Genomic DNA, 27,718 nt, shown 5'->3' on the forward strand with positions numbered 1-27,718 from the left:
CATATTGTGGTGTCATGTTTTAATCTGAATACGTTAAGTATCAATTTTAGTTTATTGCATTTGTAAATATTATTTTGCGACAGCCACACTGAGGGACCCTAAAGTCGACAGTGGGCTTGTCCCCAAGCCTCAGATTGCACATCACCGCTGATAAACCTCTTCCTAGTTAAATACTGGAAATTGATAAACACTTCCTTTTTCCCTGTAAATATTAGCTCATGAGGAAATTTGTACCACTAATGAAGGGGTTATGTACCGCGTTGGAGACCAGTGGGACAAACAGCATGACCTTGGCCATATGATGAGATGCACATGTGTAGGGAATGGACGTGGAGAATGGAACTGCATTGCATATTCCCAGCTCAGAGGTACATCGTTTTTTTTCTTTATTGCTTTTTTTTTTCTTTTCATTTGGCAGTTTTCTACTTCATTTCCAGCACAATCAGAACTGGCCTGTACTGGACTATGGCAGTATAAATCTTCCTTTGCAATTACACATGGCGGGGGAGGGTGCCCTATTTATATCTCCCCCTCCCAGTCCTCATCCAGGAGCCACTCCCTCTGGAACTCAGCATATGTGCCCCCCCCCCCCAATCTGGCCTCTTGGTGTTGCCACTGAGATGCCCTTCAGCTAGGATTAGTGAATGCTCCCGCCCCAGCCTTCCTAGCACTGGCCACCCTGAGACAGAAATGAAACCCACTGGGCCAGTCAGAGATGTTCTGGTTTTTTTTTCTTCTTTTGAATGTGTTTGTTAGCATTTTAATGCATGAGCTGGCATGCTGCTTGCACAACGATCCAGCCTGGCATTGCAGTTAGCAATACCCCAGAGTGGTCTGGCATGTACAGTGCAGGGGAAATTGCTGTTTAAATGATACAGTATACGCGGATTTGCATATCTAAGTTGATAAAGTGCGTAGCTTGCTGGGCAGACTGGATGGGCCGTTTGGTCTTCTTCTGCCGTCATTTCTATGTTTCTATGTAATACTGAAGGCACTCTGAAGTAACACTGCTCTAACTCTTGGGGAAAAAAAAAACAGCACAACAAGCAGGACTAAAGGATTATATATTGCACTGATAATACTGCTTTATAACTTCAGCTTCTTGTAGAAGATTGAGACTGTACAAGCTTGCCCAGAGTTGACTGTTTAACAGAGAATTTGCCAATCCGAGGTCTGATTTCTTTCTTTTTGCACAGGGGGAGAGAGGAGTGGTTGGCTCTCCTTCCCCAAACCTAGACAGTCAGCACTGCATGTGGTAGTGTTCTGCACATGCAGGAAGATTGATTACATTTGTAGTCTGTTTAAGAAACCGGGTAAATTCCAAAACTGTTAAGTCGTCCTAATGGATAAGTACTTAGGCAATGCAAACAAGACTTCAAAGACAAGAGGGGAGACATTGGATCATCGGGCTGCTGGCTTGCATTGTAGGATTTATGTCTGGAAGAAACAGAGGAGGTGCTGGAAGAAACTGCCTTAGTGTAATTGGATTCTAAATTATAAGGGAAAAGGTCTCTCTTTTTTTTTTTTTTCCATGGACTTTTTTCAGACTAGTGAGTTGTTTCTTTAAAAGGTGAAAACGAAATGGGGAGTGTACACTGTAACTGAACCCCTTGACAATGACTATTCATATGTGGCCCTTAAGCATTTACGGAAAAAGCAGGTTTGCTTAAGAAGAGGCATTGCTTCAAGGAAAAAAAAAAAAGAGTATTCTTACTCCATACTAAACTCTGATGTTCTTGCCCTAAAGTGCAATTTCTATCGTATGTTTTAAGAGCCCCTGTGAATCCTGATCTATTAAGTTACCCAATTCCCTGAGTTCCTTTTTCACCAAAGCAAGAGTAACTTGTATATGTTATATTATATGTTGATTTTTTTTTTACCTTATAGTTCCTTCCTTTGTACTTCTGCTCTACAATTTTACTCGGATGGAAATGGGCCTGGGGTCTGACACCATGAGCCTTCATTTACAATTACTTGGGCATGTTTTCCTCCTACTTTATAACCCCTAGCCCCTGTCTCTCAACATACCGAGTCAGGTCATTACAGCCACAGTCTTAAGCCTGGGGACCATGCACTAGGGATGTGCAGAGCAAAATTTTATGTTCATATTTTTTATGTCCGAAAGGGGGTCCCACTTGCGGCCAATATGGACATAAAAAAAATCCAATGAGTTGGGTATATGTACATATGTGCAAAAAAAAAAAATTAAACCCCCTCACCCTCCTTAATCCCCCCCCCAGACTTACCACAACTCCCTGGTGATCGAGCGAGGAGTGAGGACGTCATTTCTGCAATCCTTGGCGAGAAGCATGTGACGTCGGTGGCACGTCGAGTGATGCGGCGTCACGTGATTCCCGGCTCGTTCGCGCCGGACGGCTCGTTCGGCCCAAAAAGAACTTTTGGCCAGCTTGGGGGGGCCTCCTGACCCCCCCAAGCTGGCCAAAAGTTCTTTTTGGGCCGAACGAGCCGTCCGGCGTGAACGAGCCGGGAATCACGTGGCGCCGCGTCACTCAGACGCGACGTCACGTGATTCCCGGCAAGTTCGCGCCGGACGGCTCGTTCGGCCCAAAAAGAACTTTTGGCCAGCTTGGGGGGGTCAGGAGGCCCCCCCAAGCTGGCCAAAAGTTCTTTTTGGGCCGAACGAGCCGTCCGGCGCGAACTTGCCGGGAATCACGTGACGTCGGCGTCACGTGATTCCCGGCTTGTTCGCGCCGAACGAGCCGTCCGGCGCGAACTTGCCGGGAATCACGTGACGTCGCGTCTGAGTGACGCGGCGCCACGTGATTCCCGGCTCGTTCGCGCCGGACGGCTCGATCGGCCCAAAAAGAACTTTTGGCCAGCTTGAGGGGGTCAGGAGGCCCCCCCAAGCTGGCCAAAAGTTCTTTTTGGGCCGAACGAGCCGTCCGGCGCGAACGAGCCGGGAATCACGTGACGCCGGCGTCACTCGACGTGCCGCCGACGTCACATGCTTCTCGCCAAGGATTGCAGAAATGGCGTCCTCACTCCTCGCTCCATCACCAGGGAGTTGTGGTAAGTCGGGGGGGGGGGGATTAAGGAGGGTGAGGGGGTTTATATTTTTATTTTGGCTCAACAATCGCGATTTCCCACATATCGAACATATCTATGTTCGATATGTGGGAAATCCGATCGTTTATGTCGAATCAATTTTTTAAGTAAAAAAAAAATATGAGTTGCGTTTTACTAATGCGGTCAATCCGAATGCACACCCCTACCATGCACCAGGGAGCCTTCTGGAGCCATGCAATCATGAGCCGTGCATCTGGCCACTAGGTGTCGCCCTTGAATAATGACCTCAACTCCCTACTATTACCTACCCTTCAGGAGGACTGTGAATGTTTCCCTTGCAGCATTCCCAGCAGACCTGATTTGGGGATTGAAACGGGGAACCTTCTGAATGGCAGTGCACAGCAATTTGAGTGCACTGCCATATTTATTTTTACAAGTTGTATTATATTTTTTATTGTGTTTTTTTCACTGCCTTGTGCAGAATTTTGAAAAGGCGGTTTAAAAATCTAATTAAATAAAGATGTCCCACTGAGCCAGCTGCAGCAGCAGGCGTTTTAAAGCAATTGGCCTCAGACTTTTAACAATAGTTTTGAAAAGAAAAAAAGCAAAAGAGTAGGAGGGAGAGAAATTCAACTGAAGATGTAGAATAATTAGAAGGGGTTAGAACCGGGGCTGGCCTCAGCTTGATTCATGTCTTCCGCTTCCCAGATGGACCAGGGCTGGAAACTCTCAGCCAAAGCAGTACTGGTGGGGAGAGGGAGTCCCAGTCATCATGCAATGGTGGCTCCTAGTGGCAGGGATCTGAAAGGGGTCCTAGTGCATGGCCCCCAGCCAGGTGTCATTACTGCAGTGAATGGGCTTAGGTGAGTTGGAAATGGAGGGGAAAATCGTCAAGCGGTTGCCGCTGAAGGCTCATGGCACCAGATCCTAGCCCCAGTTCCAATCTGAGCTGAAAGTTCAAAAGAGCAGGAGGAAACTGTCATACCCCTTTGCTCTCCCTACCCCTTCCCACCCAAACAAAAGGGGCAAGGTTATAACTTTATTTTTTATGGATTTTTATTTTCTATTTTTGCGAGAGTGATAGTATTGTTCTTCCTTTTTATATTTAACTTTATTAGTATTAGCAGAATAGCAAACTAAACAAGTACAAGAATGTGTGACCAGCATTTGAGTTTTTCCTTTTTTAAAACTCAGTAGATCTAAATATTAAGGCAAGCTGAGTGTTCTGTCTACTATGGCAGGCTGTTAATAAGCATAAGCCTGCATCGGTCTTGCTTTTGTTTTTTCACATCTGTGGCTACTCTAGACTGACTTCCATTTTGTTTTTTAGGCTGTTAATAAGGCAAGCTTATTCAGTTATATCAGACAACAATGAAAATACCAGGCACGCTTTCCAGCCTTGTGCGCTTTTTTCTTATTGATCTTTTTATTAATCATCAAGATTATTTTCTTGGTATCTTTTTCATGTAACTGTATGCATTTATACATATCCAAGAGAGATATTAAAAAGAACAGTATAGTAAGTGATTGAAGCTGGAGGGAACTCTCTTAATGTTAAAATTTACAGAAGAGAAAAATTAGTACAAATATGTACAGTTGTAGGGATGGCGGTAAGGAAATGTTGGTGACTCCATGCGACAGCCATTGTGTACTGTGTAGTGTGGAATTAATGCTACTGCTACCCTATTGTGTTTTCTAGCTGCAGAAATGGGGTGAACATTCCCTGAACCCTTGCTCATCAAGTGTTTCTATTTTAGAGAGAAAATGGTGGAAAATGTACAAAGCATTATGAGTAAAATCACTTAAAAGTTCTGAGCTTCACCTATCTTTAAAAACTTCAGATAAAACTTTGTGTTTAAAACAAAGTGACACCTAGATGCCTACTGCACAATATAGTTTGCAAACTAATTTACTAAGTATTTTTCTCATAGATGCAGAATCAGAGAAAAGCCTTAGTAAATCAGGCCCTCTGGTTTGGCCTCTGTTGGAAACAGGATGCTGGGCTTCCTTGATCTGACCCAGGATGGCAATTTCTTATGTTCTTATGTTCAAAATGTTGGAAACAGCTGCTCCTGTTGGTATGCTGCCATGTGGGACAGTAGCGTACTCTTAGCTGTGGAACCCCTTAAAATATTTCCATGAATGAAAATTAAACTTCCCATTTGACTGTATGCAGTCTTTCTTGCCTATTCTGGGGAAACTAATTAATAGGCTGTGTTCCTACTGAAAAAAAAACCACTAAGGGTAACTTTCAAACAACTGTGTGCAGCAGCATATATGTCCATGTATGGCTGTGCATAGATTTATGATAGTATTTTGTAACACATGAGCATCACGTACGCGCATACTATAAAATACACGTATCTCTATCCCACAACATACAAGTGTATGTATTCTTACGTGTCCATATGTACAATGCATTGAAAGCACATACGGTACTTTTCCTACCTATTTTAAAAATATACATGTGTATATTGTATGCATGAAAATAAAGTAGGGCTTACTCATGTAAAACCCAATTTATGTGCATTAAGTTGGCCAATTTTAAAACATGCGTGTGTAAATTAAATTAACCAGTTTACCAATTAGTCTACCAGTTCACCCAGTCCTTCTCCAGGTCATTGAGACCTTCCATGCTCTTCAGCCTGTACTCCCCCCCCTCCCCCCTCACCACCACCACATCACTCAGACCTCCCACCCAGTCAGTACTACACAGTGAACATGTTTTATATCTCTTTCGCCAGGTAATTGACAGCTGTAAATATATATATATATGAAGAAGTTGGCAAATGTATGCATGTGTCTTTTAAAATAGCAACTTACGCATGTAAATGTTGACTCCCCCACCCCAGAACCTTCTAGATCACCCCCTTTGTAATGTGCATTTATATGTGCATGCAAAATTAAAAATATGCGCATATTTTTTACTTTTATAAAATAGAGAATACATGAATAAAGGCTACTTACACTCCTATATGTTCATTTTTCCATACTTAAAGTTTTGAAAATTACTTCCTATGGGGTAGATTTTATAAATCTACGCGTTCGTACTTTTGTCCGCGCACCAGGCGCAAACAAAAGTACGCTGGATTTTATAAGATACGCGCGTAGCCACGCGTATCTTATAAAATCCAGGGTCGGCGCGCGCAAGGGGGTGCACATTTGTGCAACTTGAGCGCGCCGAGCACTGCGAGCGCTGCCCATTCCCTCCGAGGCTGCTCCAAAATCGGAGCGGCATCGGAGGGAACTTTCCTTCCACCCCCCCTAACCCACCCCCCTGGCCCTATCTAGACCCTCCCAACCTTTATTCGAAACGTTACTACTGCCTCCGGACAGTAGTAACTTACGCGCGCTGGCTGTCTGCTGGTATGGCAGGCCCCCGACACAGGCCGCTGTGTCGGGGCACTCAGCCATGCCCCCGGACCGCCCACATGCCCCCGAACACGCCCCCGAGCCGACACCATGCCCCCTGGCCACGCCCCCGACCACCCCTTTTTGCAAGCCCCGGGACTTACACGCGTACCGGGGCTTGCATGCTCCGCCGAGCCTGTGCAAAATAGGCTCGGCGCGCGCAGGGGCGTTTTAAAAGGGTTACACGTGAACCTTATGCGCGTAACCCTTTTAAAATCCAGCCCAATGTTTTTAAGTTGCAACTCTGCCCCTCCCCCTTCCCCCATCTAGAATGTCTCTCCTCAGTGCATGTAAAAGTGTGTACAAAACTGGGTAATGTGCATACTTTTATGCCTATTGGCCCCTGATTCTGTTGCGATTCCGGGCTGCCCCCGGAATCTTCCCCTACCTCGTCGGCGCTCCGCTCGGGCCCCGCGCGCCCCGGGCCTCCAGGGACCTCGGCCGCCGCGGGCCCGGCGTCTCCCCACCTCGCCCGGGCCTGCAGACGCTTCCCCTGCTTCCTCCTTGCCGCGCCGGAGCAGCCGGCGTCTCGCGGCGATAAGCCCCGCCCCTTAGACGCGCGCGCGCGTCCCGGGTCTATATTTAAAGGGACCAGCGCGGGAATATTCGGGGACGCCTCCTGGTGATGTCAGACGCTGCAGGGTACTTAAACCCTGCAGCTGGGCCTAGTCTTGGCCTTGCAACAAGGTTCCCAGGCTTGTTCCTGCCTTCTGTTGCTGCGTTTGGACTGTCTTGTCTCCTTTGGGCTTCGGACTCGGATTGGCTGACGTATCTTCTTGGCTCCTGACCCCGGACTGGTATTTGGTATCTTCTGGCTTCTGACCCCGGACTGGCTTTCGTTGACCCCCTGGCTTCTGACCCCGGACTGGCTTGCGTTGATTCTCTGGCTCCTGACCTCGGACTGGCTGACAGCGATCCTTTGGTTCCTGATTCTGGACTGGCGAGCAACGACCCTTCGGCACTCAACCTTGGACCACAGCTGACCAGGCCCCCGCGGGCCCTCCTAAGTCCCAGCGGCCGGGTCCCTACGGGCTCCTCCTGGGGGGACTCCGGCTTCCAGGGTGAATCTCCTAAGTCCCAGCGGCCGAACTCCTACGAGCTCCTCTCGGGGGAGGATCGGCTTCCAGGGCGAAGGTTTCCTCGACACAGTGCCAGCGCTTTCATCACCTCTGCCCTCGCCAGAGCTCTTGGTCGCATAGGGCTCCCAGAGTTCCACCTTCGGCCAGCCACTAGTCTCTCCTCTCCGCCGCCCGGTCGGGGTCGCTGCTGCAAACACCTACAGCAGCTCCTCTTCAGGCTCCGATCGGCCCAAGGGTCCACGAACTTAACAGATTCATTCTCAAAATGCCACTTACATGCATAAAACCCTAGGTTTGTACCTGGGACCTTGGCAACTTGCACAAGGTCAGAGCAAGTGTCAGTAGTGGAAGCAGGACTCGGGAGGCAGGTCTTCTGTTTTCCAGGCCATTACGCCATCCACTTGACCACTCCCTCTCTTCTAAGCCTGTATTTCAAAATAAATTTATTTTTTTAACTGTTCTGGAATAATTCTTTTTCTGAATCCCTTCTGTGGTTTTTTGCTTTATTCATGCTTCTCATATATCATCAGTAAGTTGTCTGCATGGGGTGCAGCAGTCAAATGTGATTGCTCACTCTCATCATTATGAATCTAAGTAGGAGGGATTTTCCAAGATGTTGAAATACAATATCTCCTCTAGCTTGCACTGTGAATTCCTATGAAAAAGGGAGATCTTGATTTTGGTTTTTTAACTGCCAAATGAAATCTTAAGGTTTGCTAATACCATCACTATAAACATATTTAGTTTTGTATTGTTTTGATGTAATAAGGGGTTATGCTTTATATATATATATATATATATATATATATATATATATATATATGTATTTTGTTTTTTTTACTGCATTGACTAAATATCATGCTATGTTTTGTCTTATAGATCAGTGTATTGTGGATGGCATCACTTATGATGTTAACCATACTTTTAACAAACGTCATGAGGAGGGACACATGATGAATTGCACTTGCTATGGTCAGGGCAGAGGCAGATGGAAGTGTGATGCTGTTGGTAAGCTAAGTTCTTGTTGATCTGCATGAAATAAATTTTAGGAGGACTAGACAGTTTTTAGCACATTAAAAAGACACATCCTAAAAAGATGTCTACTTTAAAAAAAACAAAAACAAAACATAGGCCCTGGTTCAAGGTCTTCCCCCATAGACACAGAATGAGAGAAAAGCCTGTAGGAAGGGCATTTTCTGCTGAGGGGTCTCCTTTCTAATAAACCACACATTGAAGGGGTTGCCTAAAATGTTGTTATGCAGCCCAGTACTGCCCAATAATTAATTCTAAAACGAGCTGAAAATGTGATTTAAAAAATTACCTCTAAAGGTGTAAGTTGTACTTTTTTTTAATAACTCTTATGGAAGCCATGGTTTGCAGTTTTCATCACTATTTTGTACTTTGCCCAATACTCTTATGCTTTGCACTTTTTCTGTAGTTTTCTATCAGTTTGTCGTCAGAAGTTGTACAACTGGTTTCCCTAATGTTGCATTGCCTTGTTTGTGTTTTTAAAGCAGAGTTCTTTTGACAAAGCTGTCTTTTTGCTTTTTCAACAAAAAAGAAGTTTTTGTAGCACGAAAATACAAGTTCATGCCAAGCTTCAGTAATCTGTTGTCAGAGAAATTCAGTGGCATACATTTTTACTACAAGTTCAACAGTTATTAGGCATTCTTCTAGTAAAGTAATAAAGAACACCTTAGGGATACGTCAAGGTCCATATTCAACCGCTGTGCTAGTAGCCAGATAAACTTATCCGGCTAATTAGTGCTGTGCAGCTGTGCCGCTGAATATATCCAACTATCTTAAAGTTAGCTGAATAAAGTTAAACCATCTAGGGCAGTCCTATAGCCCGACCAGAATTGGCCAGAAAATTATTCGGTCAACTTGACTTCTCCCCAATACGCTCATTCCCTGCCCTTGACTTGGCCAGCTAAAAGTTTATTGATAATGAGTTATACAATTCTCTGATATATTAAAGATAATTTTGATAATCTACACTGTGTGGTATGCTATATTTCACTACTTTAAATCAACCTATGTTTTAATGAATATATAGGAGGAAATAGAGGAAGGTTTCATATATTGTGTAGGTGTCCATATATCAGAGAATTGTATAACTCATTATCAATTATCATTACACATCAGTGACAGAGCTTTCGCTTTTGATTCTTTTGATTATTATGTAGGTCGCTGAATTCAGTGGTGTATTTTTTTGATATATTTGGTTTGTCACAGCTAAAAGTTTAGCCAGATAAGTGGCTTATCCAATTCATTGGTGTCCACTGATCCTGGTCAGATATTCTGCGGCACCACTTAGCTGGCTAAGTACCATTTTGAATATTGGCCTCATCATGTGTGTCTCTGACCCTGGTGCAGCTCCTGAACCCAGTTTGGTGCTTTGGGATTATAGTGAGGGTACGGGAGTGTCAGTTCTAATATTGGGAGTTTAAGAGTCGCCTATAGTCCTCATAGATGAGTGCCTGAAAACACTGCTGCTTGCTAGAGGTAGCAGCAGAAGTGTCGGAATCAAGATCCAGGTGTGAGATGACAGCAGCGGGGAGACAGACTCGCTGCTGGAGGGAGAGTATGGGCATATAGGTTGCAATCAGTGGGTGGGCAGTTCCCAGAGTAGAGTGCAACAATGCCACTCCAACACATACACCCTCAGTAGGAATATGCATTTTGAACTTAATATTTGCTTAACATGAATTGGAACTTGCCACAGAGGGAGGAAAATGCTCTCCAGGCTTTTGAAAATTGAAACTGAGCTGTGTTGTGTATTGAGAACTTTTAAGTACCATGTTCCATGGCATGGCCTTTTTACCTTAACTAATCCATGATTTAGCATGGAAAGATGATGGTTTCAGAAATCCTGAGCAAGCAAGATCCCAGAGGAAAACCATTGCAGGGCTGTCTAGTTAGCTAGAGCCCAAACCATTTTTTTCAATAAACAGTCTTTAAAAGGGACATAACCACTGATAAGATAACGTGATTTGTTTATTTGATCAGAGGTTGCTAAACTCTGCAGAGCTTTGGTCTGTTTCTTTTGGCAAAGGGTCAAAAAATGCTAACAGTCTCTGGCTCTTGAAAAGCTGGGGGAATCGAATTCTTTCTTTCTTTTTTTGTTTTTTCCTTTAAATTTTTATTGTGTGAACAGCATAATAGATACATACAAAAAGCCACATAACAGCCGTAACACAAAACCAAGCTATTTCTAAGGCCTTGTAGTTCCCCTAAGGTTTACTGTCCTTCTGTGTTTCGAAGGGACAGCAGTTGCTTGTTTTGAATAAAATAAAATGGTTATTTCGTTCACTTAGACCTAAAAGAAAATGAAAAGAGAGGTGACTAATCTTTCCTTTTCACCAGGCATTTTCCGACAGCATTTTGAGAGCTGGTCACGATAGCTTTGCAGTTGCTTAAAATCGACATAGAGGGTAATTTTATAACAAGCCTGTGTAAGGCTGTAGTCCGTTTTTGTAGACTGTAACACGCAAAGTTCTGCCCAAGGGGACGTAATGCACGTGAAATCCGGTTTTGGAAATGAGCGGGCAAATGCCAAACTTGGCGCAGCATACACGTGTCACATTTTACGCGCAGCTTGGGAGCAGGTGGCAATGCCCATGTGAAAATTGAAAGAATATGCGTTAATTGTTTCCCCACCCCCAAACTCAGCTCCTCCCCCCCCCCCCCCCCCCCCGTGAACGACTCTTTTCAAGTGTGTAATAAAAGTGCTCAAGAAATTGCATTCACACATACATGGGCAACTCGCCTGGGCAATTTTCTAAAAAGCTCATTTACATGCCTAAAATAAAGTTTTTAGGCATGTAAATGCTTTTGAAAATTAGGCCCAAAAAGTAGATGGTGGTATCCTTACTCTTTGCCTTTTGATAGTTTTATTTCATTATTTTCCTCAAACGTAAACCAGAATATTTTTGTTGTTATTTCGATACAATAAAACTATCCAGATCAAACACTTTTCTTGTAACTGTTGATGTAACAGCATGCCTCAAATTCTGGCATTGTCCCTCAGTTACGCTAAAGGGTTTCATCAGCAGAAAGAAAAACAGGTGAATAAGAATATAAACAACAAGAAACAAAAGAAACCAAAATATCAAATGTAGCCCCCATCCCGGTCATCTCTTGGGTACGGACCAAGCAAGGCCGATAACCTCCTGGGGTTCCTGCATGGATGGGGGGGGGGGGGGTGCTGAGAGAAATTCTGTCTTTTCAGGGTCCTTAGGGTTTTGTCTCTCTCCAGGTTTCCTCTGCATACCAGTCCAGTCACACAAAAACCACTCTGCACTCCCAGGCCATTGTTCAAAACTAAATTCTCTACAGCAGAAAAGATGGTAGGAAAAATAGAGTTCGAATAAGTACACCTATTGATAGGGCACCAGCAGCAAACCAAGGTCAAAAGTGTCACAAAATCCAAATGCATTCTCTCCACACTCCTTCTCAGAAAAGTAAACTCTTAGGTGAAGGCACCCTTAAACCTTGGACCCCTCTCAGTACCTTCTGTGTGATGAAATCTTCTTCTTGAGGGTTCTTCTCTCTCTCTCTCTCTCTCTCTCTTTCTCTCAGTGTGGAGCCTCTGGCTGATTTCTGTTGGATCAGTCTATGACTGTGGATTTTCCTAGTTAGGATGCCTCTCCTCTGACATGTTTCAGGTACACTCATCCACTCCTCTGACAGATTCCCCTTCCCTTTTGGGTCTCCTCAGATTCTGATTCTTGACAGGAACCTTCTTCCTTTCAAACTCTGGGCTCCCAGGATCTCCCCTCCTTGAATCCTTCTCAGTCTCTTTGGAGCCTTCCTTGTGGCCCCCACGGAGTTCCAGATCTTGGAATCCTCTCTTCTTCTGTACTCCGCAGCACATGGGTGCGGGGGCTTTATACCCTAACAATACCCTTTCTCCTTAACACTCTAACACTACACTGACATTCTACAAGGGCAAGGTCTAGTGAGACCTCTGTCACTCTGAGGGCACTCAGACCAACTGAAACCACAAAACACATGTTTGTAAAGGGGCAGAGCTAATGCTAAAGGCAGTAAAAAGCACACCCCTTCTTTATTAAAAAAAACTCCAACCTGGACTGGGTTTTGACTTTGGATGTTTAGGGATCCATAGTCAGTTGCTGAGTGGCTAGATGTTAGCTGGATATGTCGGGGACATTCCTGGGGTGGGTGATAGGCATTCCGGGGAGCAACAGAGTTAAGTGGCTGGCTCTAGCTGCGCTGCAGGCAGGTCTAAAGTTAACTGGATATACCTAACCTGGTAACTTAACCAGGATATTCAGCGATGCAGCAGCGCCAGTGAATATACCCGCTATCTTAAAAGTTAGCCGGATGGGTATATCTGGCTAACTTTAGACCTGCCTGCAGCGTGGTTAGAGTTAGCTGGTTAACTCTGCTCCTCCCCAGAATGCCTATTGCCCGCCCCAGTAATGCCCCCAAAGTATCCAGCTAAATTCTAGCCAGGCAAAGAGTTATGCATCTAGAATTTAGCTGGATATGTTGCCGAATATCATGGCTAAGCCATTTGCATGGATAACATTTCAGCTATCTGTCTAAATGGATTTTGAATATCTATCTCTTAGTGTTGTAAATTTCTTAATGTATCAGTGGGCTGAAACCTTGCTGTATGTGCTGATTTTGCTTGGGTGGTAGCTTTCATCTATCACGGGGACCTCAAAGCACTTAGCATAATCACTGAAAATCCAGCTGTGTAATTTGCACCCTACAGAACCATATAGTGCATCTTCAGCATTAAATCAATTTCTTCAAGCGGGGCAACCATATTTTTTTTACTTTTTCTTTTCTTTAAAACTAATTTCTAGAGGGTAGACCATGCATAGATGCAGTGTGTATATATATTTTCCTTTTAATTTTAGATCAGTGCCAGGACTCAGAAACTCGTCATTTTTACCAGATTGGGGATGCGTGGGAGAAGCATGTTCATGGTGTTCGATACCAGTGTTACTGCTATGGGCGAGGGATTGGAGAGTGGCACTGCCAGCCTCTTCAGACTTATCCAGGTACCAGTCTCTTTACTGTGCTAGTAATACCTGCTGTGCAGACACTGTGGATTCCTTGTTTGAAAATTTTATAAGAACTGGGGTGACAAGTACTTTTACAGAAACCAATTTAACTGTTTTTGTTGCATCTGATTGATTTCCCCCCCCCCTAATTTGTTTAAAATAATTTGATCTATTTTTAGAAGGCTCTGTCTGGGTATTGATCTAGTGGAGGTTTAATAAATGTTTAAGTTGTCAAAAGAGAGGTATCCATATGATGGTTGGAAGAAGTCAGGCTAAAGATTACTTTCTGTGCAGAAAAGTGCAGATTTTATTGCTATGCAATAAAATCTTTGCAATCCTCATGGAGACCCTAAGACTTGTTTTTTTAATTAAAATTCCATCCTCACTTAAAAGTAATTATGCCTTCTAGAGCCAAATGATATTCTTCTAGTTCATAGGTTTTCCATATTTTTCTTCTTTCTTCATTTTAGAGCATTTTTCTGTTACTTATCTGTTCCACTGTAATGTGGGTTGTTTATGAAAAGTAGCTTGCATTACATAAATGCGGATGGATGTAGCTTGCAGGTTGCTCCTATTGATTCTAAAGCCTGAAAGTAGAACGCTGGCTGGATTACTTGGCCCAAAGAGCACATGATTATTATATGTCTTGCAACCATTAGAAAATGAAAACCACATTTTTTATAGCACTAAAACTCCACATCAATATTAAGATTGCTCTTTACTGTCAAGTATGGATGTGCATTACTTTGCACATCCATACTTGCACATATTTCCTATTTCGTTGCGTTTCGGGGGGCCAACGAAACGATAGGAAAACCCACAAAATTTCACGTGGTTTTCTTATCGTTTTTGGGGGGGAGAAAGGGCACATAAAAAAACCCCCAAAAACACCCCAACCCTTCAAATTTAATTAATTGCAGCCCCCCAAGACTTGCCCGACCCCCCCCCCCCAAGACTTACCGAAAGAACCTGGTGGTCCTGCAGGGTCCCGGGAGTGATCTCCCCCTCTCGGGCCATCAGCTGCCACTAATCAAAATGGCGCCCATGGCCCTTTGCCCTTACCATGTGACAGGAGCTATCTATCCGTGCCATTTTCTTTCCTCATTCTGTGATTCTGTCTCTTTCTGATCTTCCCCACCTCTCTTCCAGTATCCCTTGGCTGGGTGGTTCACTATAGCCCCTCTCTTGGGTATTGAACCAGCACTGAGGGAGGGGGAGGGACCCAGAGGGCCAATGCTGCAGAGATCTGTGGAGCCACTGGGAACTGAGGTTTGTGCTGTGCCCCGCCTCCTCTCCCCATCTCATCCAATCACAACACAGGAAAGGATGCAAGCAGGCAGGAACACAGCTTAGCTTGTAGCTCTGTCTTTTCCCACGACAAGGAAGCTGTGGGAAAGATCCAGATTTTCAGTGTCCAGAAAATACTTCTGACCGGACACTGTACAGCACATCTGAAAACCTGGTTGTATGGTCCAAAACCAGGCAGTTGGTAACCCTAGTTTATATTCCTCTTCTAGCTCACTTAGGGCTGGATTTACTAATGCCGCAAGGCATAGTGAATCCCGCAGTAACGGGGAGCAGGGGTGGCGAAACGGGGGGCGGTCCTGCGATAGCCAGCAGCGATCGCACCTCCACGGTGCGATCGCTGCCGGCGTCGCGCCAAATAACTACGCCATAAAAGGTGTAGTTATTTGGCGCGACGCCGGCAGCGATCGCACCTTCACGGTGCGATCGCTGCTGGCGTCGCGCCAAATATTACGCCATAAAAGGTGTAGTTATTCGGCGCGATACTGACAGCGATAAAGGTGCTTACCTTTCACTGTCGGCGCAGTCTTTGTGGCATCAGCCTGGTGCCACCCCGTCTCCTCCTTTTCTGGGGCTGACGCCACCCCGACTCAGCCCCCATCTTGGTATCACACGCGATAAGGGACTTTTCACATGCAAAACGTCCCTTATCGCATGCGATCCGCATGGTAAATGACCCCCTTAGTGTAGTCCTTTCTATCCTTCTAGAGCCCTACAATCGTGAGCCTGAATCTGACCACTAGGTGTGGCTGTTCCACAGTAACTGGGACATTTCTTCCAGAGGCAGTGAATACTGTCTCCACAGCATGCTCGGCTGGCCTGGGAATCTGACTTGCTGCTTGCCACCCAGCTACTAGGCAGGTCCAATACTTCATGTTCTCATACTGTCTAATATCTCATTTTAAAAGTCACACTTCCCCATAGGGAGGACATTCAAAAGACACAAAGCATAGCTAAAGACCAGGCTGAATTTCTGTTTCAATTTAAATGTTACTAATACATCAAGGGGCGGATTTTAAGAGCCCTGCTCGCCTAAATCCGCCCAAATCCGGGCGGATTTAGGCGAGCAGGGCCCTGCGCGCCGGTGAGCCTATTTTACATAGGCTCACCGGCGCGCGCAGACCCCGGGACTCGCGTAAGTCCCGGGGTTCTCCGAGGGGGGCGTGTCGGGGGCGGGCCTGAACCACGCGGCGTTTAGGGGGCGTGCCGGGAGCGTTTCGGGGGCAGACCCGGAGGCGTGGTTACGGCCCGGGGCGGCCCGGGGGCATGGCCGCGCCCTCCGGACCCGCCCCCAGGTCATGTCCCAGTGCGCAGGAGGCCCGCTGATGCGCGGGGATTTACGCCTCCCTCCGGGAGGCGTAAATCCCCCGACAAAGGTAAGGGCGGGGGGCTTAGACAGGGCCGGGTGGGTGGGTTAGGTAGGGGAAGGTGAGGGGAGGGCAAAAGGAAGTTCCCTCCAAGGCCGCTCCGATTTCGGAGCGGCCTTGGAGGGAACGGGGGTAAGCTGCGCGGCTCGGCGCGCACCGGCTATACAGAATTGATAGCCTTGCGCGCGCCGATCGAGGATTTTAGTGGATACGCGCGGCTCCGCGCGTATCTACTAAAATCCAGCGTACTTTTGCTTGCGCCTGATGCACCAGCAAAAGTAGGCCTATTCGCATAGTTTGAAAATCTACCCCCAAGTGTTTGTGTGCATAAGTATAATATTGCAACTCCATGATCAGTTAAAAACTAATATTAAAAACCTGAAATTCTTACCAATCCATAAGTAAAACAAACAAAAAAAAAAACCCTGCTAAAATGTCTCCATCTCTGTAGTCAATGAGCCAAAAAAGCTGCATTGTTAGCATCCATGCAGGGCAAAAGCCTAAAGGTTGTGGGCTGATCTGTACATCTGGCATCACTTGGAATCTGTACTGTGCACACAGTTTTTCCTCAGCTGTGTCCACATTCCTTACCCTCCACCCTTCAAAATGTAGCTCCAGCCCTCTCATTTCCCTTCTCTCCAGGGGTTTGGTTGAGAGGAGCCGCTGTTGGCACCGCCCGGTCTTACACATTGAACACAAGAAGGGAATCTGCTTGGACTCCTGTTAAAGTTTGTGCCGTTTACCTCAACTGATGGCCTCATTCCTCACAGGCCGAATGAGAGAGCATTTTCTAACTGAGCCTCACGTCTCAACGGGTGGTAAATGGTTCCACTTTCTATCAAAGGGCTGGTGGAGAATATCCACCTTCATTGTTTTTCTCTTTCTCTTCTCTTTCATGTGCTAAACAGAAGCATGAGAGGTAGAAGCTTTAAATGAGGTGGGATTCTGCCTAGGCATTTTGTAAACCGGTTTTAGCTGTGAGCCCCCTTAAGAAAAAGCAACTGATGTACTATAAGTTCCATTGACTTTCAATTACTGCAGAGTTTAAGCATCCTCCCTTCCCCTCCCCCCCCCCAGAACAGGTCTGTACAAGTAAAAGGGCTAAAAGTACTAAGAGAGTTTTCTATTTTTTGTGACTGTTGGGAGAATGCATATGCCCATGGCATTGCTGAAGGGCTTTGCTTCCTTTCTTCCTGGTTCTAGCAAACAGAAAAGCTGATAACATAATTCCTAGTACAGTGATCAAATCCTCCTGAAACCATTGTGCCTTAGTTTTTTTTTTTTTTTTAACTTGCATTAATGTAGAAAATGAGATCTTATTGATATCAGGATACCTGCTATGGACAATATTTGACAATTTGGAGGTCCATGGTCAAAGAGCTGATGAGAGGATGACTTTAGATCAGCCTTTCTCTCGGACCAGACTTACCTGCATAATTTTAGTCAGATGGCACTAAATAACAGCACAGACCTGCTAAAGTTTTACTGCACCCCAGGAATGCCTCCAGTCCCATCTCTTTCTAGCGGGCTGATTCAATAAAGTCCACGGGAGAGCGGGCTGTGCGCGCGATTCAGTATTTAAATGAGGCCCGGCGGTAGAAACAGGCAAAAGGAGGCACTAGGGACACTAGAGCATCCCTAGCGCCTCCTTTTGGCCCGGAGCGGCGGCTGTCAGCGGGTTTGACAGCCGACACTCAATTTTGCCGGCATCGGTTCTCAAGCCTGCTGACAGCCATGGAAACCGGACACCGGCAAAATTGAGCATCTGGTTTTCGACCCGACAGCCGCGGGCCAACTTCAAATTTTATTTTTTTTTTTTTTTTACTTTTTTTACCCTTCAGGACCTCCAACTTAATATCGCCATGATATTAAGTCAGAGGGTGCACAGAAAAGCAGTTTTTACTGCTTTACTGTGCACTTTCCCGGTGACCGAAGAAATTAGCGCCTACCTTTGGGTAGGCGCTAATTTCTGAAAGCAAAATGTGCAGCTTGGCTGCACATTTTGTTTTCTGAATCGCGCGGTAATACCTAATAGGGCGATCAAAAACATGCATTTGCATGTTGAGGGCGCTATTAGTTTCGGCGGGTTGGATGCGCGTTTTTGGCCCCTTACTGAATAAGGGGTAAGGGAAAACGCGCGTCTAATGGTGGGTTAACAGTGCGCTCCGTCGGAGCGCGCTGTACTGTGTCAGCCCGATATGTGGGGTAAATTTTGTTTGGGCAATGATTTGCTGAGACACAAATATATTCAACCTGCAGGGGCTGATTTAAACCCAAAGATTTGTCCGTCTAGCTCCAAATGTTTGCTGGACAAAATTTTTTGAACACCAACCTCTTAGTTTTTAACATGTTGAAGATGGCAGTGGAACTTGCTTGATTCAGATATGATCTTTCATCATAGATTTGCATATGGAGTTTCATGCAGGAGCTGAAAAGTCACCAGCATATGCTGCAAACATTTTCTTTTTTGCTCGGTTGCCTATTGAGCAAGGTTTTGAGGTTTGTGGTTTTTCAGTCCAGCAGTTTCCTCCAGCTCTGTTTTTGGGCTTCCAGCTCAATTGAAACCAGCCTCTGAAGGCTAATGACATCATAGCCTAATATCCACAACTACCTGGGGATTTGGATGATTTTTAGTCTTTTCCTTTTGGGACAGTCTATATGTATTTTTACTTGTGGACTTTGCACCAATTTTCAACGAGAAAATACGCATCTACCTTTCCTTTGAAACTTATGAGTACAAAGCACTTGCTTTTTGTGCTGGTATATCTTCTAGAGATGTGAATCGTGTCCTCGATCGTCTTAACGATCGATTTCGGCTGGGAGGGGGAGGGAATCGTATTGTTGCCGTTTGGGTGTTTAAAATATCGTGAAAATCGTTAAAATCGTGAGCCGGCACACTAAAACCCCCTAAAACCCACCCCCGACCCTTTAAATTAAATCCCCCACCCCAAATGCCTTAATACTTCATCAACTTTGGGAGGGAAGTACTTACTTGCCCTAAACCAAAGGCAGGAAAACCGGCACACTAAAACCCCCTAAAACCCACCCCCGACCCTTTAAATTAAATCCCCCACCCTCCCGAACCCCCCCCCCAAATGCCTTAAATTACCTGGGGGTCCAGCGGCGGTCCGGAACGGGCTCCTGCAATTGAATTGTGTTGTCTTCAGCCGGCGCCATTTTGCAAAATGGCGGCCGCAAAATGGCGGCGGCCATAGACCAACACGATTCGACTGCAGGAGGTCGTTCCGGACCGCTGCTGGACTTTTGGCAAGTCTTGTGGGGGTCAGGAGGCCCCCCAAGCTGGCCAAAAGTCCCTGGGGGTCCAGCGGGGGTCCGGGAGCGATCTCCTGCTGCAAATCGTTTTCCGTATGGAAAATGGCGCCGGCAGGAGATCGACCTCAGGAGGGTCGTTCAGCGGGGGTTCCGGACCGCCGCTGAACGACCTCCTGCAGTCGATCTCCTGCCGGCGCCATTTTCCGTACGGCCATACGCGTATGGCCGGCGCCATTTTCCGGAAAATGGCGCCGGCAGGAGATCGACTGCAGGAGGTCGTTCAGCGGCGGTCCGGAACCCCCGCTGAATGACCTCCTGCAGTCGATCTCCTGCCGGCGCCATTTTCCATACGGAAAACGATTCGCGGCAGGAGATCGCTCCCGGACCCCCGCTGGACCCCCAGGGACTTTTGGCGAGCTTGGGGGGCCTCCTGACCCCCACAAGACTTGCCAAAAGTCCAGCGGCGGTCCGGAACGACCTCCTGCAGTCGAATCGTGTTGGTCTATGGCCGCCGCCATTTTGCGGCCGCCATTTTGCAAAATGGCGCCGGCTGAAGACAACACAATTCAATTGCAGGAGCCCGTTCCGGACCGCCGGGTAATTTAAGGCATTTGGGGGGGGGGGGTTCGGGAGGGTGGGGGATTTAATTTAAAGGGTCGGGGGTGGGTTTTAGGGGGTTTTAGTGTGCCGGTTTTCCTGCCATTGGTTTAGGGCAAGTAAGTAAGTTCCCGCCCTCCCCCTTCCCCCGATTTACGATTTTTTAACGATAAATCGGGGGAATTGGTATTGTATCGTGGCCCTAACGATTTTTGACAATTTAAAATATATCGGACGATATTTTAAATCGTCAAAAAACAATTCACATCCCTAATATCTTCTACAGATAAAAAACACTGGCAATCGCAATAATATATCACACCATCAATCAAAATATACCATATAGTGACATAATTTATTATAATAACCTTTATTTAAATACAAAAATGTATTATAATAGAAATCTTTTCACATAATCATTTTTACTTTGAATACACAAAAGGAATACATGTTTAAGACTAACATATATTATTTAAAAAAATCATCCACACATCCATCCATACTCATACTTAAAAAGCTCTTGTTTTTCTTCTCTTTCGTAGTGAAATTTCTTTCTCCATTGTTGGTATATTTTGGTATATCTTCTACAGCAAATAATGCGCATAGACTTGAAAGTACAATCTATGCATGTTGTTTTCCTATCCTTCCCAAAACATGCCCTTGAAAACAGTTCTGTTAAATGTGACTGAAAAGTGCATGCATTGTAGAGCAACACATTCTTCTCGCTGTACTGTGGGAGGATAATTTGCAGATAGCCAAATTTGTGTGTATAAATTGCTTGTTTACCTGGGTAAATTGTCCTCTCTATATCCCCTCCCAGCTCAACCCTGCCATTGCAGTGACAGTCCTTGGTCAGTGGCTACAAATAATGTCTCTGGACAGTAGGTGTCACCAATGAGTGATAGGCGAGCCAGCCCAGAGTGCTGGCCTGGGAATTCAGTGCTCAACTCTGATACTGAGCCACTGGGTTCTCCTGTCTGCAGTTCTTTCCTTCTTTCTCTCTCTTCAGTTGTGAAGGCAAAGCACATCTCTGCAGCCTAATGGAAGATATGGTGCTACTGAAGTTGATTATTGGCTTACTCTTCCCAAATTGTGACAGCCACCTCTGTTTTCTTGAACTAAGATTTCAGTGTGTTTTTGTAGTGTCTCCTTTGTCTACCACAGGATCTTTGGTCCTTAGTGAAGTGAGAAGCGAGGACTTGTTTGGGAATTAAGAATGTGATATCCATATATAAAATGGATTGCCTCAATAATGGTTTAAGTCAAAACACAGATGCTGGTGTGGTTATCTTCCCACTTGATGCAAAGGATCTTCTGAAGTCTTTATTGGTGGTACTGCCTTTGACTTGATGTCAGTAGGTCACCTGTTTAACTTCCAGAGAGGAGTGTAGGAATGATAATGGAATTATAGACCTAGACCTTGGATACTCATCTGTAGGCTGTAGTTACTGACAATGTGACAGATTCACAAAGGAAGCACTTGTGCACTGGGACCTGTGCCGAATCTTGTAGTTTATTTCAAGAAGTGGCAGCCAGCTCCTATGTATGAAGTGCTCAGCTGTTTCCAGTCTGTCCCTTGATGATGATTTATGGCGGATCATTAGCAAGGCTGGTAAGGCTGACAGGACACCTTGGTCTTTTTGACATAAAATGAGTCCTAGACTTCAAAAGGCTTCTGTAAAGGAATCAGGCTTGGACTGGAGATCATTTTCAGTGTGTGCAAGAAAAAATGATTTTATTTTTTGAGATGATATAGGGCCAGCTTTCATTCTGTATTGGATGTCAGTACCTGTGGTGAGCTGATCTTTAATGAGGATAATGTTTGCTCAAAAGATGAAGAGTAGTTTGGAACAACTACACACCTCGTTTAAGCATGGTTTAGATTAGTGTCTTTCAACCTGTTGTTTGCCAGGAACAAGCTACTAGCAATGGTAACATGGAATAGACTTAGTTTTTGGGAACTTGCCAGGTTCTTATAGCCTGGATTGGCCACTGTTGGAAACAGGATGCTGGGCTTGATGGACCCTTGGTCTGACCCAGTATGGCATTTTCTTATGTTCTTATGTATGTAAAACAGTTGCAATGCTGATGAGCTGGGGTGGGTGTCCCCAGAAAATTAAAGAGCGGGGTGGATGTACACCCTCCTCTGCCTGGTCTTTAATCTCATGGGTCAGCTCTGCAGCTGGTTTGTATCATTTTAAGAGGGTAACTAGCCAATTTAAGAAAATTGTTTTCTAAAAAAAAAAACAGTTGCTGTTTAAAAAAAAAAAGCCCTCCCTGTCTCTCTTTCCCTCCCCTATCCAGTCAGCCAGCCACTCATTAACAAAAGAGATAAGAAATCCAGCACCCTGCCAACCAGCAACATTTCTGCAATTAATACCCCCACCCTGCTGATCTCTGGGAAGGAAGCAGCTGTAGATGAGTATTAATGAGCCTGCATGAGACTGAGTCAGCAGCTGTTCCGCTCTTGAGCCATAAGGTGGCTCTGTCCCCTCCTGGCTTCTGTGTGGGAGGAATGTACCTAACAGCGGAGTAGATCCTCACTCAGTCTCTTACCAGTTTATTAACATGCAGCTATAGCTACTTCTCTCTCAGAAATGGAGCCTCAGGACTGGCCCCCAATGGCAAAATAAAGGTTCATAGGGCAGGGCAGGTGGGGCGGGTAAGGAAAAACTCTCTGCTGCTGTGGTGCAGGGTACAACGCAACACGTACAGCTGCAGGGTGGGTCTGGCTTCCTTCTTATCCTCCTGCAATCACTGTTGCTCCATGGATCAGCAGAAATGCTGCTGAGGACCGGTGCCAGACCATGAACTAGTGATTGAGAAACACTGGTTTAGACGACGAAGAGGTTCGTTTTTAAATCATTGCAAAGAATAGTTGCAGTCATCCCATTGTAAAGTCGTAAGACCTTACTAAATTTTATAAGGCAGCCATACCTGGCCAGCATCTTCCATAAGACTTCAGGATTAATAGTATCAAAAGCTTTTGTCAAATCAACGTAGGCCATTCGCAGAACTTATTTTATGTGATGGTCTGAAGCCACACTGAGAGTCTAATAGGAACTCCTCAGCAAGAAGAAGTAAATAATTTAGGAACATACAGGTGGGGATTTTCTGTGCAGAAGAGGGTAAATTAATGTCTCCATTTCTGCTTTCCTTTTCATTTCCTTTCTTAAAAAGTTGTAGCAATGTTGGCTTTTTTCAGGCCCTGTGGAATTTTCGTAAGTCAGATCTGAAGAAATTTTGGAGCATAAACAATTCTTCACCTCTGAGAAACCCTAGTGAGCAAGGCAACCTTACTATCACGTATGGCTTCATGTTGAGTCAATAACTGACTGCCACCCGTAGCAACCAGGCCCAGCAGCATTCCTCAGCTTTGTAAAGATGAGGTGAAGGAGGAGGAAGTTGAGGGAGACTCTGATCTTCCATTGGGGGCAAGATAGTAGAGATGAGCTTCGTTTTTCTGGCTCGGGTCAGATTTCGGTTCGGGCGCTTCATGGGAAATTGTTCGTGGGGTTCCCTTATCGTTTGGGGGGAGGGCGGGAAAAACGGCACACAAAAACAATCCCTAATTTTTAGATGGCGCCGGCCATCCAGGCTCCTACCATGTGACAGGGGCCGGCCAATGGCACGGATACCCTGTCACATGATAAGGACAAACGGCCATCGGCGCCATTTTTATTAGTGGCAGCTGACAGCCCGAGAGCGGGAGATCGCTCCCGGGACCACCACTGGACCACCAGGTAATTTAAAACTTTTTTTTGGGGGGGGGGCGTCGGGAGGGTGGGGGAAGCTAAGGGAGCTGTCTTGAAGGGTCGGGGTGGGTTTTTTGTTTATCAGCTCGGGCGCAGCTGATAAAAAAAAACCCCGATCGTGCCGCACGAAAAAAAATTCACATCTCTAATGCTGCCTTATTCATGGGAATAATTGATAAGAAATCAGATAATTTAATTTCATACAGTCTGACATCTGCCCAACATATGTGCATGTATGCAATCTTCATGGGCAAATGAGCTTCTCTTCAGGCTGCTGTCTTTGTTTTCATCTACAGTAAAGTGCATGCTTTTACAGCAGCTCGTACAAACACATTTTACTGTATTGATCTGCAATCATAGTTGCAGCATATACCTCGTATGTGTATCTGGAAAAAGATTTTGTAATTCCAGCATTATCAGTATTTGTCCAGCCCTGGTTGCAGAATATCTCTGCAAGCTTGCAAGGCCATAGATCTCAATGTGCTAACAGGTCATTGGCTTTATAGATGTTGGGGAAAAGATCCGAGAGCACGTTGAAATATAAATTTCAAGTGATGTGGGATCCATGATTTAAGTTGATTAAAAACCAACAATAATTTCCTAGCGTGTAGCCAGATGGACTCAGGACCAGTGGGTTATGTGCTCCCCTGCTAGCAGATGGAGACAGAGTCAGGTTTCAAAGCTGATGTCATCTTAGATATACCCCTGCAGTGACCTCAGCCTTTCAGTATCTCTCCATCTCTTAGCAGGTGTGGATTGTGCCTTCCCTATCAGGAACACAGTACTCTTTAGAAGAGGAAATTTTACCTTTAAATTTTACCTTTAAATTGGAGAAAGATCGAGCCCCGCTCTCCTAATGGTCCCTTCGCCAGCTGAGAATTCCTGAGGCGATTTCCAAGATCCCTCAGAGGTGTGCCTTGGACTGGTAGCCGGTTCCCGGCGTGGATTTTGCTGCTGAATTAGCTGAAAGGCAACGGGTGCAGCGGTGGTGACGGCCTATGCCCTCTCCCCCCACAGCTGGAGACCATCTCTGTACTCAGCCAGTAAGCGCTGAACCCAGGTAAGTAAAGAAGAACTCTTCTGATTCAGAGACGTGGAAGGGTGTCGGTAAGTCTTTCTTCCGGTCTCCTTGCTTGGCACGCCATACCAATGAGGTTCCCGATCCTGTTAGGGCAAGGGAAGGGAGTTTCTGAGCGGGTTGAGCACCCTCTGATGGGCTAGGCCCCACTTTGAGATTTGGTGGGCACTCCATGTGGCAGGCCATGGTGACGCCATCTTACGCGAGGTTTGGTATGGTGCCATTTCTCCCAACGGGGTCGGCCCTGTTGTGTGCCTAATATGCGCATAAGTGCGTGTACACCTGTGCGCATAACTGCATCCATACCTGCGTGCTTAAGTACACGCACACATTCGCGGACAACCGGTTGCTTATACTTGCGTGCGTTGGGGCGGATTTGTGCGTGCTCGAGTTCAGGCACTAACTGGCTGAATGCACAAGCTACAGTTAACTATGGCTCCAGCAACAAAGAAGCACAGCAACACTTTGTGCTGCCTGCCATATTAGGGCTGTACAGTCTGACTTAGAATCCTTCCTGTGTCAGCATTGTGAGGAAGCCCATGGAGGGCTGGGCTCTCAGAAGTTCTCCAAGCCTGGCCCCTTCCAGTTGGAGGACGGGTCAGCCACAACCTTATCTTGTGAACCCTGGATCTGAGCAATTCCAGGGCTGCATCCTCCCCAGGCGAGGGAAGTTCAGTGGCCCCTACCCCAGTTCCTCCTGGGCAAGGTATGGACCGGTGACCTTTTCTTGGGTCGAATTCTTTCAGGGCCTTCAAGCCTTTGTTCAGGTGCAATCAGCTGCTGCCTCTGTCCTGTCTGAACCTCAGCTGGGAAGGCCTTGACCTCACAACCCTATTAGCATGCCTCGGAACATGTGTCGCCTCACCAAGTGTATCCATGACAGGGATCCAGATACCATGGACAACAATGGGGATGCAGACTCATTGGAGGATGGGGAAATCCTTCCAGGCTTGGAGCCATACTGGACCATGCTATGGTTTATCCACAAAGATGAATTTGTGGCCCTGGTCTCCCAGAACCTAAAGACTCAGGGTCCATGCCAGGAACTCCCAATGTCAGAACCAAAGAGGAATCCCATCCTGGTGTCTCTACGGAAAGCCTCTTGCTATTTCCTGATTCTGGAAGCTATCCAGGAGTCGACTGACCTGGAGTGGGACACCCTGTAAGCCAGTTTTAAAGGAGGTCGGGTCATGGAAGCCTTGTACCCTCTGGACCAGACCTGTGTTTCCCAAAAGTGGATGCCCTGGTCTGCGCCGTCTCGAAGTGAACAACTATCCCATTAGAGGGAGGAGCAGCCTTGAAGGATGCACACAATAGGCAGTTGGAGTCCATCCTGACATATGAGGGCAAAGGCTAGCGCCGGCACCATTTTGAATACTGGCAATACGGCCCGAGTGCAGGAGGTCGCTCTCGGACCCCCGCTGGACTTTTGGCAAGTCTTGTGGGGGTCAGGAGGCCCCCCAAGCTGGCCAAAAGTCCCTGGGGGTCCAGCGGGGGTCCGGGAGCGATCTCCTGCACTCGTGCCGTTGGGTGCCAGGAACCAAAATGGCGCCGATAGCCTTGCCCTTACTATGTCACAGGGGCTACCGGTGCCATTGGTCAGCCCCCGTCACATGGTAGGAGCACAAGATAGCGCCGGCCATCCAGTGCTCCTACCATGTGACAGGATCCAGCCAATGGCACGGATACCCTGTCACAAGGTAAGGGCAAAGGACGGCCCGGTAGCCGGAGGACGGCCCGGAGTGGGAGATCGCGGGAGATTGCTCCCGGGATCCCCACTGGACCACCAGGTACCTGTAAAAAGGTTTTTCGGGGGGTCAGGAGAGTGGGGGAAGCTAAGGGGTTACTTTTAAAGGGTCGGGTGGGTTTAGGGGTTATTTTTGTGTGCCGTTTTTTCCCACCCTCTCCCAAAACGATAAGGGAAGCCCCATGATCAATATCGTGGGGTTTTCCTATTGTTTTCGGAGAGCCCCCGATTGCTGACGATTTTGAAAATATCGATGATATTTTCAATCGTCTGAAGCCCGATTCACATCCCTACTAGTAAGTCATCACCCTATTCCTAGATCTGGGCATCTATAATATTGCTGGGATTCAGCACTTATGTTTGGTTGAGTACAGTTACTGTCACCAGTTTTAAATCAAGTTTTTCAATAGTATGCCCACAATGGCTTTTGAAGAGAATACTGAATGGCTGAGGTCACTGCAGAGTATATCTAAGGTGACGTCAGCTTTGAAACCTGACTCCATCTCCATCTGCTTAGCAGGGGAGCACATAACCCATTGGTCCTGAGTTCATCTGTCTATGCTAAAGAAAATAAAATTATCAGGTAAGTAATTTCTCCATTCGATAAGCAAAACTATGCTGCATTTGAAAAAAACTTGAGATCAGTGGGTAGGGAATTCCCTCCACACTTTCTGGCCTATTGTGTAATGGAATGCAAAATTCCCTTCCCTAGTAGAAATTTCAGTTTTCCTGCAGAATTTGGGCAGTGGCAATGGCTGTTTGTGGCTTTGCATTCCTTTGACAGCCTGATCATGCTGTCCCGCTGCATCGATCAACCCCTGGCAGTTTGCCAGAAGGGCACCACCAGCTTCCCAGTCTATGGCTCCTGCTGCTCCTGTAGACATGCAGTGTTGGTGCGCAGAATTAGAGGAAACAACTGGAGTCTTGCACAATAGCTCCCTTTCTGGCAATATAGGACACACATTTAATGCCAGATGTATTTAGCTTTTATTCCATATATACCAAGGGGCAGATTTTAAAACTGGCACGCGGGCGCAGATT

General features: G+C 46.2%; 1 protein-coding gene across 7 annotated transcripts in view; it reads left to right on the forward strand.

Moving 5' to 3' along the window:
* The window catches only part of FN1 (fibronectin 1), a 203,870-nt gene that overhangs the window by 48,211 nt on the left and 127,941 nt on the right, over positions 1-27,718 (forward strand). For 6 of the 7 annotated variants that reach the window (XM_029606119.1, XM_029606113.1, XM_029606114.1 and 3 more), the window contains exons 10-12: positions 216-368; positions 8,397-8,525; positions 13,409-13,552. In XM_029606119.1, the coding sequence (XP_029461979.1) occupies positions 216-368; positions 8,397-8,525; positions 13,409-13,552 (426 nt within the window). The remainder of the gene's footprint in view (positions 1-215; positions 369-8,396; positions 8,526-13,408; positions 13,553-27,718) is intronic. The other variant, XM_029606115.1, reaches the window with a different exon arrangement.

The sequence above is a fragment of the Rhinatrema bivittatum genome, chromosome 6 (assembly GCF_901001135.1).
Source record: "Rhinatrema bivittatum chromosome 6, aRhiBiv1.1, whole genome shotgun sequence".
NCBI lineage: Eukaryota > Metazoa > Chordata > Amphibia > Gymnophiona > Rhinatrematidae > Rhinatrema > Rhinatrema bivittatum.